General features: G+C 37.5%; 1 protein-coding gene across 5 annotated transcripts in view; it reads left to right on the top strand.

The window, feature by feature from the left end:
- Positions 1-20069, top strand: part of GRID2 (glutamate ionotropic receptor delta type subunit 2) — a 679862-nt gene that overhangs the window by 530719 nt on the left and 129074 nt on the right. For all 5 annotated transcript variants that reach the window (XR_015803327.1, XM_014875285.2, XM_088163983.1 and 2 more), the window contains exon 9: positions 8150-8251. Coding sequence is in view for 4 of the 5 variants with exons in the window: in XM_014875285.2 (XP_014730771.1) it covers positions 8150-8251 (102 nt within the window). In the remaining variant the exon portion in view is untranslated. The remainder of the gene's footprint in view (positions 1-8149; positions 8252-20069) is intronic.

The raw sequence follows: 20069 nt of genomic DNA, 5'->3' as shown, positions 1-20069 counted from the left end.
AAGTTGAGAATTGTGTAGCAATGACAAAGATGCTAAGTATGGTATGAAATGAGGTTGTTCTATTTCTAGGATTTTCAGGACACGTATTTCCATGGTATGTGCATCCAAGGAACCCCCTTCATCCTTCACCCAAGTCCAGTGGGCTTTTTATGCATGAGGAAAACAACCATAGCAGTGTGGCCCAGAGAGCATTCAGTAACTGAATAAATAAATAAATATACATTTGAATAAATAGTGCTGAGGTATTGCTTCATTTAAAATCCTTTAGCCTGCCAAAGACAAATTGAGATTCCCATATGCTATGCCTGAAAAAAATTATACTTCATAACATTGTATTAAGATAACCAGATGTGGAGTTCCTTGATCCATTGCTGTGAAAGCAGTGTGTGATAATTCTGCTTACACTTAAAAAAAAAAAACTAAAGAAGGGCCACTGAAATTAGTCCAGATGTTTTGTAGCCTCACTGGGCCCCTTGTATACTTAAATGTGCATTCCTTGTCAGCTGCCTTTAAAATGAGCACCGATTCTTTAGTGCAAGCACAGGTCTTTGCTACTGCTCTGCTATTGCAGTTCCTGGGCTGGAACTACACAGGAGCCTTTCTTTTTCTTCCCAGCTTGGAGAATGATTAATCTAATACAGAGTTCTTCATGTGGGTTTACTTCCAGAGCTGACTCCCAGACTACTAATTCAGTGATTATATGGAAGGGGAGATCTTTATTGCAGAAAAAATCAAAGCCAAGGTGCTTCTCAGCATCCATGCTCACCGAGCTGACTGCAATGCAGTGTGGAGGTGCCCAAGTAGCTCAGCACTGGCAGAACTCAGCTGCAGAAGCAGGGCATTCACCATAGGCTACTTTAATTTACTCTGAAGGATCCACTTATGTGGTTTGCTGGACTGGGTTTATTCGGAATGCTGCTCTGTAAACCCTCTTCCCTCCAAATGAAGCAGTGGTGGATTTGCTCTGCACTATTACTATTTGGATTACTTACTGGAATGCTACCCCTAGAATTCTTGAGCCCTGCCACAGCAAACAGGTTCTGTTGCTATTCCAGTTTGACAAATCATTTCTGAAAATTCAGATCTCAAGAAAGCACCTTACTAAGCTGAGGGGAAAGCTGGGAGTCTGCTGAAGAATGTTTGTATGCAGCCAGGGAATTGATGAGAACCTGAAATGTGCTCTGTGTGTCTTCTTGCTACCTGTAGGGAGGGGGCTTCATGCAACCAAGCGGAAAACAGTGCTTTTCATTGTTTTTCACTGAATAGGTTTGATCAAAGGTTTTATGATGGTATCAAAAGCTTATACATTGTGATTTAATACAAGCTGGAGTAGTAACCTTGAATATTTTTCTCTGATTTCATAAAGATGCAGTGGTGAATAAAACAGACTAAGTTCAGCTAAAAAAAACTGATTTCAAGGTTTTTGCTATTTTTTTCCAAGCCTTACATGACTTAAATAAAAGACATCCTTTTTAACTCTTAATATGCTTAATGACAAAGGAGACAAGCATTTGCAATTAAAAATCAAAGTGGCTATATTTAAACTGTACACAAACCTGAATTTCCTTGGTATTATCAATTACCCTGGACTAATTCAGACATCAGTGAGAGCTTTCCAGTGTAACTTGAAAGTGATATTCACGGATTTTACTCTGGCAGTATGAATAAATTTGTTAGCAAAAGGATGAAGTTGGTATTGCATCAAAGAACAGGCTTTTCTGAGTATTTGACTTTAATTGAAATATGGAGGGAATGAGAAAAGAGATCAACCTCTGACTCATTACTATCATTGTCTGACTCTTCAGAGTTGTGTAAGGTTGTCAGGGGATGGGAGTAAAAAAAAAAACCAGCAGGAAAGATGAAAGCAAAGGAAACAGGGCTATACAGTAATTTATTTTCTTAAGTCCCATCTCCCTCGTAATACAAAAGGAGAAGGAGGAGCTGGGGAGAAGTTTGCTGAGAGGACTGCCTGAGAGAAAAGGAGATCCAAGGGTAAAGAGAAAGGGGAATGGACCCAAAGTGATTTGAAAAATGAGTCAAAGCTGGATGTAGTGAAAAGTGATGTCCCTTGACCAACCCCAACCCCAAAAAACAAAGAAACAAGCAAAAAATTTAAAAAGACAGGAAAAAGCTACAGGAAATGGAAAGGAAGATGAAGGGACAGAAAAGCAGAGAGGACAGTAAGTACACTGAAAGTACACAGAGAAATGATGGCAAGGGGTATTGCCGTGTAGGAAAGCGCAAGATAACCACGGGTTAGGGAGCTGCTGGGAGTACTGAACTCACAGTAAAAACAGGACTAAAGAAGTAAAAAAGGGTATTTTCCAAAAAGATGACAGAAGGAGAAAATTATAGATTAAGACCACCAAATTTCAAATGAAAGGGAAAGAAGAAATAGAGAAAGCCAGAGATAAAGAGATGTGTGGGGGAGGGGGAAGAAGTCAGGGATCATTATCATGACACCACTAACTTGGAGAGATGGTTCATTTTCTTTGAGATATGGTGATTTACTATACATTTGAAAAATTATACCATTAGATTCTAGAAGCTTGGCCTAAGCACTAAGCATCAGCTTTATGAGTAGAGCATGCAGTGGGAGAATACCTATTAAGTCTGTGTTGTTTTGCCCATAAATTCAACATTTGTCAGTGGTCTAAAATACCCAATTATAACTTCTGGCAGCAATCTGGGTCCTTGAGAATACACCAGCTCAGGAGCTAGTAGGCAAATGAACAGCAGGTTACCAGCAGGTAACTTTCCATTAGCTTCTTTATTTCAATTCAGTAAGAAAAGGAAATTTGGTAAGTCCCCAAAGCAAAATATTTTATTAACTCTGTTCAGTGTTATTCTGCCTTGTGCATTGGCTTTGAGGAAAGAAATACCTACTGAGGTCACTTGCACTTGTGTCTATGATCAGTTAAGAAAACAAATAGCTCACCTCAACTGCTGCAATTGCAATCCTTAGTGCACTGGATATAAAAATAAACTTGAGTATTCACATCCTCCTAACAACTTGAAAATAACAGCAAGTCTAGGGGCAGGCCATTCCTTCTAGGCCAGAGACAAATTAAAGCAATAAAACACACTGTATAAAATAATTAACAGAATGCACAGAACTATATAGATTTCACCACACAGAATGTAGGAGAAACAAGTGCTGCAATACATTATCCAGTTGTTGAGCACAGTATTTTCTATTGATTTTAACAACTTACTATTTGCTGACTATTACCTAAGCTTTGGTGAAGGCAGCAGTTAGACACAGAAAGCTTTCCTGCTAACCAGTCCTATTAGGAAATTGCTTTGAAGAACAAAACTGATGCTTACTTCTTTAATCAAGCCCAGGGGTAAAAAAGCCCTCGGTTAACTCCTGGCCACCAGATTTTTGCAGATTTGGTTGATCAACTATTGGTTTCTGGCTAAAGAGCTGACCTGAAAGGACTCTTGAACCAGGTAACAGAGCATGTGACTACATTTTATATAACTGACAGTATCATATTGACAATCAAAAGGTATCTTTTATGGTGTTTCTTCAGTGAGATAGTCTTGAAGCAATAGGATTTAGTGTCTGATTTCCCAGTTGCTGTTGGACATTTAAACAACAGCTGACAAGAAGCATCAGGAATACTCTGTGCAAAACAATTTCTATGTTGTCCCGCTTGGATTTTGCCTGAACTGGTGTCCTAGAAAATTTTGCAAATGGTGAATGCACACATCACCAAAAAAACCTCCACCTTTTTCTTCATTATTTTTTGTTGTGTGCCCCATTTCTAGTCTTCCCAGCCCTCCTGGGAGTTCGAACCTTCCAGCTGAGTGTCATTTTATGACAGCTTCATGGGGTCTTTTCCATTTCTGTGAATTTAGTATGCTTTGGAATGGAAAGGGGGATTATTAACACACGTTTCTTCTGTTGAAGTCGGATCTTGTAAGAATTCAGTTCCTAAAGCAGGTTGGACCCGGGTGAAAATTGTGGAGGGAGTTTCTGAAGTACACATGGGTACTTCAGGCAGAGAGGCTGCAATTTCTGTGGTTCACCAGCTCTCTGTCATAGACATTTCCACTGGAAATGTTTTGTCAGGCTGTCCATACTAAAACCAAGATATTGTTGGGATTTTTTTTTTTCTTTAAAGGACAGAGAAATAAATGAAAGAGGAGCCAGTGATCCAAATGTCCTTATAGATTTGAGTTGCAGATGCAGTGGAGTTTTATCTTTCAGATTTCCACTGTACCCCCTTTACAATGTTTTCTGCTCTTGCCCCTTAGTAGTGTTGTGGTAATGCAGTCTGAGTTCCAAGGTGGTTGCATTGGATAAACCAGTTCCTGTATATTTTCTATGTTAATTGAAGTAACAGAACACTCTAAACTTTGATATGGTGACAAGCACTTAAGTAATTCATCTGTATCAGTATTCTGGTTTTATTCATTTTCTCTGATGTTCCTCAACTGTGACCATACGAGGCCAATGTATTCTTGATTAATTGACACAATCTGCATTTTACTCTGCCAGAAAAAGAAGTGAAAGGTCTCAGATATTCAGCAGAGTGAACTGGTTGCATAGGAAGTAGGGGAGGAAAACTGGCTGTAAGTTCTGTCATAAAGGCATTATAGATCTTAGTGTTCCAAATTCCTTATAAATAATGAAATCGTAACTACACATGAAATGGATTTTGCCTACTTTAATATTGATATACAAATTAAAGACCTTCCATAATGCATTGTTCATATAGTCAAAATTTTCTAATGAAGAAGGGAAGTAAATTTCTGGCTTTGCCAGCAAAACAAGAGAAGAAAGCCCATTTTGACGATGATAGTGAGGATAACAAGCTGTGATGTGGGATGAAGAGAAAGAGATTGCAAATTGGATATCAAAGGAAGTAGAAGACTGACAACTTTTCCATCTTCATCATATTACACTAAACCTAGCAGAGGGAAAGCCGTCATTAGAAAAAATAAAAGAAACTGAAACAGAAGTTCAAAGCACTATAAATGATAAATTTTGTGTGGTATGAAGATGACAAGCACTGTGCTCAGTAAGAGATTTCCCATCACCCATCTGCCCAAATCCAATAGAATTAATGTGAGATTCTCTTATTGTCTGATCTATTCTCTCATTTAAACCATCAGAGAGAGAACAAAAGAAAAAGGAAGTAACTGCAGAAGCAGCAAATGTTTTGCAGAAGCAGTTAAACGAGACAAAGCTGAAGAGGGAGCTTCATACCACCCCCATCTCGATGTTTCAGCTGTGGTTACATTTGCTCCTTGCTGCAATGACAAGCTCAAATTGTCATCAATAAATGCTGATTTGTTTTCTCCTAATAACAGTAGGCAGCTCCCACTCAAAATCAATTTCAACTTTGTTGGCAAGACACTGCACATTTGTCTTCACCATGACTGAGCTGCATAAAGGAGCAATTGAATTGAAAATTAAATGAACAATAATTGAAAATAAAAAGTACCTTTTTAAAGGGAAATTAGTGCTATGCTGAATTTCCAGAAATGTTATGTTGGTGGGAGGGTTTTGCCTTAAAAAAGGTAGGGTTGGGCTAAAAACTTAATTATATAAATATGTGCACATTAATATACGTAATTAAAAATGGACTTTAACCTCAAAAGGATAAAAAGGCTCTTCAGCAGCTTCCTAGGGTTTTAGTTCTGGCAAAAGCAGCAGAGTTTCTGCAGTAATTATACATCTAACACGTTTGGATATGCTAATTGGATCTAAGTTCTAATTAGTTTCTTTGTGTGACTAAGAATGACAATCACTGAATTAATTTAATGCAGTTTTGCTGTGAACTTCATACTGTTTTCACCGGTTTTTGTACAGAAAGTGTAGCCCATGAAATGCTTTGCTTTATAGGCTGTCAGTGGTCTGTCACGTACAAAGTACAGTGCAGGTACATTTGCTGCATTTCACTGTACTGTTACAGGGAATACACTTCAGCACTTGGTTATCCAACTCAAAGTGTTGCAGGGCTTTGCCAGGGGAGTGGTGAGGACCTGGAATGTGTCAGGAGTCCATCCATGACTAGAGAACAGCTGGGTACCCTGTGCAGCACCAGAAGAAGCAGAGAGGGCTGCTGTGATCTCTTGCTGGTCATTGTGATCAGATGGGAACACGAAGTGGGGAAACCAAACAGGGACAATTTGTGCTTTTATTTAGACACAGCCATAGGAAAGATGAACAATTTCAAGAGATTAATAGGACACCTCCTGATTTTGTTTCTCCTTGTATCCTGTTGCTGCTTTCAGTTTCTCTGGGGTTCTGGATCTAGTAGATCCTTGATTCAGTCATTATCTGTGATTACAAGTAGGCTCAGCATTATCCTCACTCGTTCCCTGACTGTGGGATAACATTGACTTCAGAAGGGTGAGAATTAGCTGTGAGTACTTCTGAAAGCAGCAGAAAGAAGTGACCACATTGTTTTAAGGCCATCTTCCTTTGGGAAACATAGAATCATGGGATCATTTAGATTGGAAAAGACCTGTGAGACCATTGAGACAAACTTAACTTCTATATCATTGCAGAAAGTTTTTATTTTTTACTATTTGAGGGATTAATTTCCTGAGGAGGCATCTTCAAAGAATTGATATGAATATATTGAAATTTAAAAATTTAGCAGTTGCTCTAGTCTAATAGGTGTAATGAGGAAAACAAATATTTCAGATTACCCACTTCTAAAATTGTTAAATAAGTTTACTTAAAGTTTGTTCTTTGTTTTCTGTTTCACTTTGAAAGATCTATGCAACACACATACAAGGCCTTTTCACATGAAGGACTGAAAATAATGATTTCTGTAAATTCCCGTTCAAATACAGTCAGCAAAGCCCCCTTCTTTACAAACCCTTCCAGCTGGTTTGAGGCAACCTGCCATTTCTGTGACTCTGTGTGAAATTACAGTAATATTTTCCATGTTTTACAGTTTGTTTCTCTCAGATTATGGTGTTGAATTCTCCAAGAGTAGAGGCCATTGGACCCAACAATATCCTAATGATGTTAATCTTTTGTCAGAAGGAGTGAAACCTTTTGGTCCTTTAAATAGAAGTCAGAAGATGAGCATCCCTGGAAAGGTTTCATTCACAGTCCATGGATAAGGCAATTCAGAACAAGAACTGGTAGCTGCAGGTGCCTGTCTCTTTGGCTGTGTAATGACTTCACATAGACAATTGGTTTACCTGCCTTAATTGAGACTCTGCTTCAGAGTCCTCTGAAGTCAGTCATTGTCCTTCTGTTGGGTTTTGGATTTAACACTGATAATTGTGCACGCCAGCTGAGTGTTGTAATGAATTTCCAAAATGAAACTGGTTATCTTGGTGTGTGGTGCTAAGGGATGTGTTTGATTTATTGATTGATTTATTTCTCTGTGCTCAAAAAAAGCATCTACCATCATACAGAAAAACAGGCAAGTTATATTTTCAGAGAAGCTGAATTGCAAGTCAGTATCCACTAAACCCAGATTGAAAGGCAGATAATGCTAGAGACATTCCTGAGCAAAAGCTTCATCCACAGAAGCTCAAGAAATACCATAGTACCAATGCAAAGAATGGCATAGATGAACTTTTTCTGCATTATCTATTGCAGTACTCTCTCAATACTGTAATGTGCTTATCCAATGGTCTTTTCCTCAATCATCTTTAAATGTGATTTTTAACCTGGCTTAAAATCACTGCTGTGTCATTACCAATTAGTAGTATAAGCTTTAATTAAAGCTGGTGTAATTCCTTTTGTCAGAGTTCCGCTAGGAAGAATGGGCTGGAGCAGAGAGCGTGCTAAAATGATGGTAGCTATTATTTCTCCAATTAGTGTGTTACTAAAAGCAAGGTAGAAATATTTTTATAGCTACAGTACTTTTTAAATATTTTTTTCAGTAATATTGAAATCCTCTCTGACCTCTTTTAAAGCAGTGCATATAACTCCAAATCCTGGATGCTGTCATCCATTGCACACTGGTATTTAAAATCTGATATTCCTTAATTGCTTCATTTTTAATTTCAAGATGAATCTGTGCACAAACCATTCCCTGAGTTTCCATCCCATTGATTCCAGGAGGTATTCTGTCTATTTCCTACGTTGCTGCTTAAAGCCACCTAGGAGGAATGACTAGGAAAGTTTTAAGGGCAATGAGAAAATTATTTTTGTTTCCTCTTTTAGCTTGGCTGCTGGAATCCTGTAACTGGTCTGAATGGGTCACTGACAGACAGAAAGCTGGAGAACAACATGCGAGGAGTGGTTCTGCGTGTGGTGACTGTGCTGGTAAGCAGATGCTCATCCTTCTGCACTAGCAGGAATGCATTTTCTTCCTTTTGCCTCATCTTTTTATTAAGTGCACCATTTTACCAAGAAAGTAGTTGGTGTTAGATGGCCTGATTTAAGCTGGTCAAAAAAACCCAGAAAGATGGATAATTTTCCACAAAATAAAATTATTTATCAGTGCAGCACATTCCGGACTGAATCAAACACTTTAGAACCTGTTTCTTGCACAGGCACATTCTAAATTAGGTAACACAAGCATGTGAGCTGATAAAGGGCAACTTCAAGTGCCCTGTTAGCTAAAGTTACTTAGCTGAAGCTCTAAAGGATTCAATTCCAATCACCTTGGCAAATTGAGTGCAGCCTAATACAAATTGTCACACTCAGAAAATATTCAAGGTCAGCTTAGGTCAAGTAATGTTAGTTTGGTAAAACATCTACTGTCCCATCCTAGATTTTCATCAGCTAGGTTCCTCTCTTGCGTGGACATCTTATGTTAAGAAAAATGCTTGGTTTAAAGCTGAACAGACAATGTCTACCAGAGTAGGAATTCGTGTTCTGAGGCCAGTATATTCTCTGACATAAACTCAGCTTGAGGAGAAGTTTTCAACAGTGGGAAAAAAGTAAAGAAATAAAGGAAAAGAAAATTATATGAGACACACAACCCTCTTTGGACCAAAGCATAAATACAAAGTTGATCCAGGGCTGGTCAAGGTTAGATTGAGCTTTTTCCCTCTTACTGCTCTCTATTTGTGTTTGAGTTCAGTGTCTGAAGGCGCAGCACTTTTTTATAAAGAACAAGATGAGGAGATTTCAGGGTTTGCATTGCTGACAGTGCACGATGAAGGAAGAGGCTCTGTCCGGGGTGGAAGGTGAAATCACCAGAGCATGTCAGTGCCACAGACAGAGCACTTTCATACCCCTCCAGTTATTTTATGGGTGTTTAACACCTTTATCTGTCAGGGTGAACATTCAACTCCAGCTCTTAGTACATTAGAGAGCTTCCTGTGGTAGTGTCTACAAGACAAAACAAACTAAACAACAACAAAACAAAAAAACCCAAAACAACAACCAAAAATACCCCACAAACCTAAAAAATACACCCAAAAACCAAACTAAACACAACAGCAAAAGCCAGCCAAGAAAGGATGAATGTACAGAAAAAAAAATAAAGTAGCAACAGAGAGGGAGAAGATTATATTTTGTGTGTTCATCATAATAGCATCATGGTGGCACTGGCTGGTCTCTGTTTTGCTTTATATTCCTATTAATTGGTTCAGTATAATTATTTGTTGACAAAAATGATCTGTGGATTCTGTCTGGAAAAATAAATTTGAATTAGAATATTAGCATTGTTTTTAGTAGTAGTTCTTCCCTCTCTCTCCACTGTTCCTCCTTTATCCCTTTATCTTTGTTACCTTGACAGAGGGCTTCTTCTTTCACGTTATTACAGTATGAATATTTATCAACTTGCAAAGATACACAAAAATAATTACCTATGCTGGTAGGATTCTACAGTAATTTTAAAAGCAAAGACAGACATTTAAAGTTCAACACAGTACAGAGCATTTCAGTCTCCTTACTAGTTTTATATCTTCTGGATCAGACAAAATTGGAAACTTGTATTTAACCTGTGTGATGAAAATGTGTGATTCTTACCTTGGATGTGAGAGCAGGAGGGATTACATCAATTTATTTTAGTGACGATCTTTATTATATTTTCTCTTCCATCTTTCTCCCTGTTCTTCAATGAAGTCAATAATTTCTGTTAAAAATAAAGGATTTATGCAGACTGTGAATGATTAGTTATTGTTACTAATTCTGCTATTTTCTAACAGAAATATCTTGATTCAGGGAAACAAGTGTTAAATAGTAATACCTTTGGATATTAATAGGTCTATTTCTCATTGAGAGTTGAGAAGTTCACATTAATTTGTAAATTTGCTTTGTCAACAGTTCAAATCCCTCATGCCTTTTTAGATAGGACTCCTTCTCCTCTTCCCATTTCATTTTGTTATGCCTTTAGGTTGAAAAAGACTTTTTTTATTTTAAATTGCAGTAGAATTTGAGAGTATTGCAAATTGCAACACCTGGGTTCATACTGCATTATACTAATGAAATTAAACCTTCTGGGGTCTGAAAATCATAAATGATTGTGACTTATTTCCTTAGTCTTTCAGTAAGCAAATGCCAAACAATTCCCATCATCCACATCCATCTACTAATTCCTTTCCCCAAGTAAATTTAATAATTATGAGCTACATATCTGCAGACATTAACCAAAATCTCTTTGTAAGTATGGCAGAGTACAGTATAGCCCCAAACTGGAAATCATGTGATTTCTCTTGGCAGAGAATCCTGGCTCTTCTGCAGTACTTGTGAATGCTCTCTTCTGCATAAATAGCAATAAGAATATTTCTTTGTGGTTTATGCTGAGGAGAACTATGGTCATGTTTGTGTACACATAATTCAATGTTTTAATCTCAGTTGGATTAGTACCACACTTTCTACACTTTTAGAAAAGGTTTATTTTGTCTAACTTAAATATCAGATGTCTCTGTCTTGGACTCCTTCCATCCACAAAGCTGAAGTCTGAACTTTGTGTTTGACAAGTTGCTCTTAAGTTCAAGTCACTTGCTGGTGAATTTCTGAAATGTAGCTCAATCAAAGGTCAGCATAGCTATTCCAAACAAATTCAGAGTGTCTTGAATGAACAGTTGCCCAAGAACAAATTTAGCTATATATCCATTTTGGCCGTCTCAATTTATTCTCTTTTTTCAGTGGTTCAGTTTTATTGAAAAAGACCTAAAATATAGCAGATATTCTTATAATACCATTTTATTAGCCACGACAATTACTGAACTATCATATGAATATTAAGATATTGGAAATGGAATTAGATTTGGTCCATTTGACAATGAATAGACCAGCAGGTATTTGTAAAATCAAATTTTCTTTAAAAATCACTGTTCTTCAAAAAAGGAAAAGTTTGAATTTCTGTGTTTTAAAACATTAAAACCTTGACTGAAAAGTACAGAGCCTTTCCTGAACGTGCATAAGGTATAATATCCTAATGGTGCAAAAGATATTTGTGACTTTACATGGAAATTCAAAACAGCTCCAAAACAGGAATGTATTTTCATATCTGGAGGGCCCTGAGAAGGCAGGCAGGATAAAGGAAAGACAGATAAGAGCAAGCCATGCTGAGTTATGCTTTGCCATACATCCCCATGCACAGTGTCTAACAGAGAGTTATTACCTGGGTTACTTGCACGGAGCTGCAGGTTGGTCACCCTTGGCTGCAGGTGGGCACTGTGGGACGTGATGTAGTGAAAGGACTGGCAAAAGAGTAGATAAGCAAAGAAAGAAGAAAAATTAATAATTAAGAAGCATCATTTGCACCATGGAAAATGTTATCATATGTGGACTAGTTTAATTCTCAGTGGTTGGTATTAAATTCATGAGCATTTGTTGCCCAGATTAGAAAAGAGAAAGATTTGAAAGCCGACAATGTCTTTAGGGACATGAGCTGGCAGGAGATCTGCATCTTCAGTCCCTTTTTCTATTGACTTTACCGCTCTGAGAGAGGATGAAAAGTAAGATATGAAGCTAAGCCTGGTTTTAAAAGCTGAAACTGTCTTTGGGATTTGAATTCCAATACTGGCTTAAAGAAAGTGAAAAAAAAAAAGTTCTTTCCGAAGCTGGAGTAACTTTCAGAGTAACTGGGGAAAGGACAGGCATAAGAAAGATGAAATAAGACAGTGTTTAAGCATATGCAGAGGAACAAACAGTCAGAAGTGATAAAAGATTAAAAATGTCAGGACAAAACATCAGTGAATGACTGTACAATAAAGATCAACTTCAGGAAAGATTATGTGCAGAATACCTCATTAAATATTGAATATTTTATAATAATGTGCAATAATCTCATAGATAGTGCTCCTTATACTTTCTCCCAATATTTTTGGTGATCACTTTTCTCATGCAGTCCTGATCCCATTCCCCATTTTCATAACTGAATGCTGTGGACTTCTGTAAAGTCTCTTCATTCCACCAGGTAGCTCTGTCTCTGCCCTAGTGCCCACAATCTTTTAAGAAAAATAATTTTAGTTGAGGCATTTATTATACTGTTTATATATATGTATGTAGATATATATATGTATTGGTATATTGGACTACAGTAGTACTCAAAATTGTAACAATTAAAATCATTATTACAAATGCAGAAACTAATACTCCTTGATAGAGGCAGAAGCTGTCTTCGTATTCCTCTTCCAACCACCAAATCTGTACAAGGGCCAGGTTTAAATTGCTACTGACTGGGCACAGGCCTGTTTTAATAGCTGTTTCATGTCCCTTGGAGCTACCTAGCTTGTATTAAAACAGGTCATAAACCTTACGGTTATTCACTATTGTGATCATTCATTTGACAAGCTTTAATCTTACAGCCTGCTGGGAAACCCAGCACCTTTCTTTTTTTCAATTATTATTATTTTCAACCCATTTTTCTAAAGTAGCAGGTACTATATGCTAGATGAGGTGGATATCAAGCAATTCAAATGTTTTGGGACCTAGCTGGGGCCACAGCTGGACAGCAAGGTAGGTGCAGTGCAAAGCCTGGTAGGACCAACCTAACTCATCTCTGTGTCAAGGGCTACCTCTCAGGGCTCCCTGGCTATTACCTTCTCACTGACCCCTACCTATCTGCTCTGTCAGCATATTTACATTCCAGACCAACTCACACAGTTCACAGAAATGGGACTTTGAAACAGAAAGAGGCTCTTAGTCTGACTGTAATTATCCTTCCATACTATGCAAGGTGGAAAAGGAGGTGAACTGTGTGACACAGCTCCTTGTGAACAGGAGCCCTTGCAAGGCTGCTGGAAGGAGTCCAGAGTAGTTCCCAGCAGGTTAATGTACCCATACCACACTTCTGCTAATTCAGGTATCTGAACTATCTGCGTTAAAGCCACCATTGTACTCTTTAGACATACTCTAAACCACTCCAATCAATTCCAATCTCAATCCATATTCCTTTCTTACGGTTCAAAAAGAGCTGTTACCTGCATTAAGTTATTGTGAATTAAAATCAATACACAAAGCTTGGCAGCATCCTAATACACCATTGCCATAGATCGCTTTGAAAGAAGTTTTAGTCCCATTGCTGAGAAATGGGAGGAAGAAGGGCTGGGAAGAGGGGCTAACATTCTTTGTTGATTTCTTGTAAATAGGACTAAACCAAAGATCATCATAAATCCAGAAGCTACTATTTCACTCACGAAGGAAAAATACTCTTTAAAGTACTGTAACTGAAAGAACAAAGTGCATGTCTAATTGAAGATGACAATAAAAATAACACATAAGTGACAGACTACACACATGGATAAGAATAGGCCAAATGTAAAATTCCCTTAATATTGTAGTCAGTTTCTGGGATGTTCATGAGCTTCTTGCTGTAGAAAAGGTGACTTCTCCGTTAGTACAGCCGACTTTCTAATAAATATATTTGAAAAGCACAGGATCAGAGAATAGTGGGTTTCAGTGCCAATACGGTTACACAGCCCATTGACACAATATTTGGTTATCCAAGATCTTGTAGATTTGAATCTTTCATCTGTGTTTTAGTTTTATTAAGGGGTAGGAGCTGTGTTAAGTTTTGCAGCAATTCTATAACTGTTGATACTGGGAGAATTTCTGTAATGAAGGAATGAAATGCTTCAATTAAATTTTGGTCATTGATTCTAACATGAATTAATTTATGTACATTGTTGTTCAATTAAAATTAACAAGCTGCTGTGCTGTTCCCAGCCAAATAAAATCCCCAAAACAGTGGTCAATGAAGCACTTGAGGAAATTAAGTATTTGGGGCTGCATATTTCACCAAAACCTTTTGGGGAAGGAAATGCAAAATGACTAACATATAAAAGGGGGCCATTTGATTATTTTTTGAGTCAAGGAAAAAACGATTTTGCCTAGCAACAAGACAATAGCATCTTGTGCTTGAAAATATTTTGGTTATAGTTTATCAGACTCAGTATTTCCTGTTGGTTATAATGGCTATACTTGGTCATCCAGCAGCCATTGGAAGGGAGTTGAGAAATCTAGTAATAAGTGTGAATTTCAGTTTGGGGAGCAGTTTCTTAACATTTGCAGGGAATGGGAGTTTTTAAAGTGTCGCAGTGAATATTTACTTCATGAGATTGCCAAGGCTTAGCCTGGGCTATGAGAATCCTTTAATGTGCCTGTCCACTGTTTCTAGAGTCAGTGTCAAGCACAGATTGACAGTCTTGCCCACAACTGAGCTTCATTTCTCGCTTTCTTTTTTTCTTTTCTTTGTTTTTCTCTCACTGCTTTCAGTAGAGAAAGAGGGAAAATTTAAGGAATGTAGAGTCCTACTGAATGGAGTGTTGCTAGGAAAGTATCATGTTTCAGTGTGTTCAGAAATTTCTGATGAGTAGACAAAGAGGTCATTTTCATATGCTTTATGAATTCTAACCACTCATATAATTATCTAATTTCAAAACTCTCTTCATAGAGTCATTTAGATTGGAAAAGACCTTTAAGATCATCAAGTCCAACCATTAACCCAGCTGTGCCAAGCCCACCACTAAACCATGTCCCAAAGTGCCACATGTACACGTCTCTAACTCCTACAAATGTCTCCAGGGATGGTGACTTCACCACTCCCCTGGGCAGCCTCCTCCAAAGCTTGACAAGACTTTCAGTGAAGAGATTTTTCCTAATATCCAAAGAATTCATCCCTGGCACAACTTGAGGCTGTTTCCTTTTGTCTTATAGTTTGTTTCCTGGGAGAAGAGGCCAATTACCACCTTGCCATAACTTCCCTTCATGTACTTATAGAGAGCAATTATGTCCCCCTGAGCCTCTTTTTCTCCAGGCTAAACCCCTCCAGCTCCCATGGACTCCAATTTGTGGCTCAAAAGCCATTTTTTTACTCAATATTTTCTGTATAGTGCCCTGGCTAGGAAGTTTCTGTCCATGCTAAGGGGTAAAGAGGATCTAGCTGACCAGGAAAATAACCCAAAGCATTCTCTTTTGCTTTTTCATTTGTAAAGTAAATCCTTGCTTTTTAGCATTTTTATATTTAGAACAAGCAAAAGACCTTCACAAATAAGTGCAGCAGAGCAGTGTATCATAGCTCCATATAATTTCTATCCTGAAATAAGTCTTAAAGCCACAGAATCCACATCTTTAATTGGACAGAAAAAAATCTATCTTGTTGCTCAGTGATCTCCTAATGTAATGAACAGCTGAGCTAAGACCACCACTTCTTTGTAAACAGTCTACTGAACACAACTTTTTTCTTCTTCTCATGTATTTAATTAGAGTGCTGTGTTTAAGATCTGAATGAAACTTTTCTGTTCTTTCAATAAGGTTTTATGTCATTTATTCAAGAAGAGAGCTTCTGTACAAAAATACGGGATCTTTAAAATTCGATTTTCATTGAGGAACAAAAAGATTACTATCAAAGCTTGGAATTTAAAGTCACTATCCTCCTGGCTAAAAATCATCCCAACCAGAGACTCTGGGTTTCAGGAACTGAACTTCTGAAAAGAAGTCATTCTCTTGTTCTCCCTGCCTGCCTTCTCTAAGGCTGGAATTTATTGCTTGACTTTATCATCCACATCTGTAGCACAGCTACAAACAGATGTTTCTCTTTGATTGTCTAATTAATTAACACAACCAAGTTAAACTCATCCTAATTGTTCTTTCCTGCTATTTAGCTTGAGTATTTCTCCTTCTGTTTTCAAGCATGAAGGTGTTTTGTGCCCAACAGCTTTTCTCTCTTTTCCTACTTTTAATTTTATTAATAGTAATATTAGGAATATAGTAGAAAATATAAAAAGATTTCTTCAAACCAGATATTTTATCCAAATTATTGGTATGTCTGGGAATTTCATCGGAGTAAATAAGAACTTTAATTTGTACTTTTAAATCTTAGACTCTTGAAGCATTTAGCAAATTGTCCTGGTTCTGGCCAGGACAAGGTTAATTTTTGCAGTAGCCGGGAGGGGACATGGCTGGGACCCAGAGGTTATTCTATGCCATCTCACACCAGTTCCCAGGGATGCTGGGAATGTTAAATTATATCAGTCTTAACATGTAGCATATTGTTAACCTCTAGCATATTGTTAACCTCTATCAGTCTTAGTTTGTGGCTTCTTCTTTCAAGTGTGTGGTAATAGGGAAATGAACGGAGACAAACATTTTATTGAGCTACATCCCCAAAGTACTTGTATTATCATGTCAGCTTCCCAATGCTTTCCCTTTTTCATGCCATGTTGGGTTCACCAGTCTAGCATTTTGCAGTTTCTCTTGCTTGGGGGACATAATCACCTGTGAAGCCAGACTTTGTCTTCCTACAGCTGCAAAAAGCAATATTCACAGCTTCACCCAGTATAACCTTTACCTGTTTGCTGCTGAGTTTCATTTTGCTGCAGGTGGTTTTGGCTGTGTGGTGCTTAGCTGTCCACCACAGTTAACCCACAGTCTTATGTAAAATCCACCAGGTCTTAAACCCATCCTCCTTTGGGTCAGGGCAGCACAGCTTTGATCCCAAAAAGAAACCAGGCAGGGATAATTGTGGAGCTCTTCTGAGATGGGGCCCTTCTCACAGGCTTAGTAGTGCTGCATTCAGTTGACATGCGGGCATGCTTAAGGTAAAGTTGGATGAAAATAACCCTTCTCTTAAAGAACCTCCATTGAAGTTGGATGAAAAATCATCCCCTAAATATACTGGATGTCTATGTGGTTAAATGAGACAGATCATCAACCTTGCAAAAACGAGAAGTTAAGGGTGTGCAAACCATTCATTTTCTTTTCTTTTTCTCCTCAGTCATGAATGTTGTGACTTGTTTGCTCTTCCAGACCTCCCTGGCTTTACAGGCTGTGCAGTCTACTCTTGTCCCATAGAGGCTCATAGGTCCCCTAGAGAGGTGTCTCCAAGAGAAAGGAAAGGACAAGCAGCAGCAGTGGCCTTCCTTGGATCCCTTCACTTATTCTGGAACAATTTAGGTTTGAAGGGATCCTTGGGTTGCAGTTGTGTGGACCAGGGTAAATGTTAGAGCAGATTGTTGGAACTCCCCCTATGTCCCGGGGAATTTTGAGCATCTCCAAGGCTGACAATTGTAAAGATTCTCTGATAAAGACCTTCTTATGTAGTCTGAATTAACAGTTGCTTTGGAGAGAAAGTGTATCAGGATTTTCATGGATTTATTTGGGTCAAATGGAGACTTCCACCTCCAAAATCACCAGTAAGCTCGTTAGATTTTCACACCTATTTTGTACAAGCTCATCTATGTCCTCATGGTTATGCTGTGTTTATTTTCTTTCTTCAACTTCAACTTTCTCAAGGACGGAGACAATCATTTTAACATCCATATTGTAGGGATGTATGCACATTTCCATAACTCCCTTACCACCCTCCCAGTGCAAAAAAAAAAAATAAGGACAACTGTCATATTTTCAGACTGCAGCATTTATGAGAGGAAAATATCAAGACAAACATCATGACAGTAGATTGGTTTTATTTTGTTTGGAATGTGATTAAATGGTTTGCTGCTCCAGACTTCAACAAAAATTCCAAAATGTTAGTTGCTTTTGACTATTTATATTTCATTACATATATATAGGACACTGGGCATTGGGGATTTTTTGTAAATCTCTCAACAGCAAACAATATTGCATTGCTTAATAAAGGACTATTAAGTCTAATAAGGCTATTACTTGTGACAAACTGCATTTTAAACAGGATATTAAATTACTACAATTAGCAACTGGATAGAAAATCAGTTTATAAGCAACTATTTTCTAAATGATATAGTGATAAAAATTAATCCTTTCTAATATGAAAATTTTCAACTTCTAAAACGTCCTTTGTACACATAAATCTTTAGAATGTTGTGCATAATGTGTTTAGATTGATCAACTACCATTTTTATTTGTTGCAGAAATATTTCTTTCCAGTATTTTTGAGTCTATATTTATGGAATCTATCATTCAGGTGATGAGCAAAGCTGAATTCGGTTTGTGGTCTTATTTAAGAGAAGCTTTCATCAACTTAGTCTTAACTTCTCCAATGTTTTTGGAACCTGGGCACTGGAAAACTACTTTAAAAATTCATTTTACTTTCCCTCCTCCATTTTTAGTCAATTTCACTGATCTTGGATAATATGGAAGAAAGAAATTCTATCTGACAACTAGAAAAAATAACTTGAGACAGTCCACCCTTAACTCTTTTTTATTTTTTTGGTCACGGGTGGGATTGTTTGGTTAGTTTTCTATTTGTTTTGGATTTGGGGTTGGGTTTTTTCCTGGATTTCCCAGAGTCAGCAAGGAACATCCTGCCAGTGCAGTCTGGTTGCATCCTTTCTTCTTTGGCAGCATCCTCAGCATGTGGCTGTCCTTGAGAATATTTACTCAAGCATTTACAAATGATGCTTTCTTATTTCAAGAACATTCTGCCTGCAATTCAGTGACACCTGTTCATATAGAAGGACATTTCCATAGGCTAAAAACTTTAGTGAGGTATAGGATTAGTGAAAAAATAGTAGAAATACCCTGGCTTCAAAGTAATTTACGGATATAAGTAGTACAATAATAAATGCCACTGTAGGTGCAATTAAAGTTTGGCCACAAACACCACCAAAAAAAAAAAAAAAATCTGGGGTTTTTTCTATCTGCTCGTCAGTTTTGCAGACCAGAACAAAGTGGTCAGGGAGTGGTTTCATGGGCTTGTCCTGGCCAAGCCATGGCCATGAAAACTTATAGAACTACCTTTCTTTCACTTCAGAATAGATGTTTCTCTTAACCTTATACAAAACTACAGCACAATGTATGAATTTAAAAAAAGACATGTAGCATATTTTTAAAACTACCCTAATGCTTTTGTGAATGATTTAATATTTTGCTGTACTTAGATCAGACAGGTGTTTTCAGAGAAAACAAAGAACTAGAGTAAGTGAAATCCATCTATGGCAGAGATATATTTTTTGTCATTAGAAATATGATCTGGTTTTTTGTATTCTTTTTGAGAAAGAATGAAGGGGAATGTCTTGAAATTAATTGTGCAACAGGAAGAATAAGAGAGCAGGGGCAATTTAATAACAAAATAGAGAAAACTATTGCTAGTCTTTGAAAAAGTAAGGAAAGCATGTTGTTTGGAAATCTGACCTTTCAGTATCAGCTTTTGGTGTCTATTTGTATCCTTTATGATGGTCATCTTTTAGATGAATATTCACCAATCATTCTTATAGATTGCCTTAAGTCCTATAATTGATTATCTCTAAACTAATCAAATGGAGTTTCTTTGGATAGAACTATTTATTTTTAACTGGCCTATATTCAGGTTACAGTAGAAGGACAAGAGCAATTCATATTTCAGTTTTTCCGTGTTTTTCTTTCCTTATAACATGAATTAGTGACTGCATTACATACAGTGTTTGCCCAGCTACTGGGAAATGGCAGTGCTGTAGAATCCTCCCTATTTATGGCCAGACATGGACTGTATGTCTGTCCTGCTGACCATAAGTGTGGTCAGCAAGCAGTACTAAAAAGCATTTCAGTTGCAATGTTACAGCAGAAGATTGACGTCTGAAATACTTAATAGAGAAGAAATTTTCTCCGTTGAAGGAAATCCAGAACAAAATAGCATTTTGCAGAATGTAAAGGGCACTACTAACAATGTATTTTAGGGCAGGTTTGTAGAAATAATATTTTAATAGTTCCTCCTTTAGTTAAAAAAAAATAAAAAACAGCACCCAAACATGGCATATAATTGCTTTATTAACAGATTCCTCCT

The sequence above is a fragment of the Sturnus vulgaris genome, chromosome 4 (genome assembly GCF_052056855.1).
Source record: "Sturnus vulgaris isolate bStuVul1 chromosome 4, bStuVul1.hap1, whole genome shotgun sequence".
Taxonomy (NCBI): Eukaryota; Metazoa; Chordata; class Aves; order Passeriformes; family Sturnidae; genus Sturnus; species Sturnus vulgaris.
This window is presented reverse-complemented; position numbering and strand designations above follow the sequence as displayed.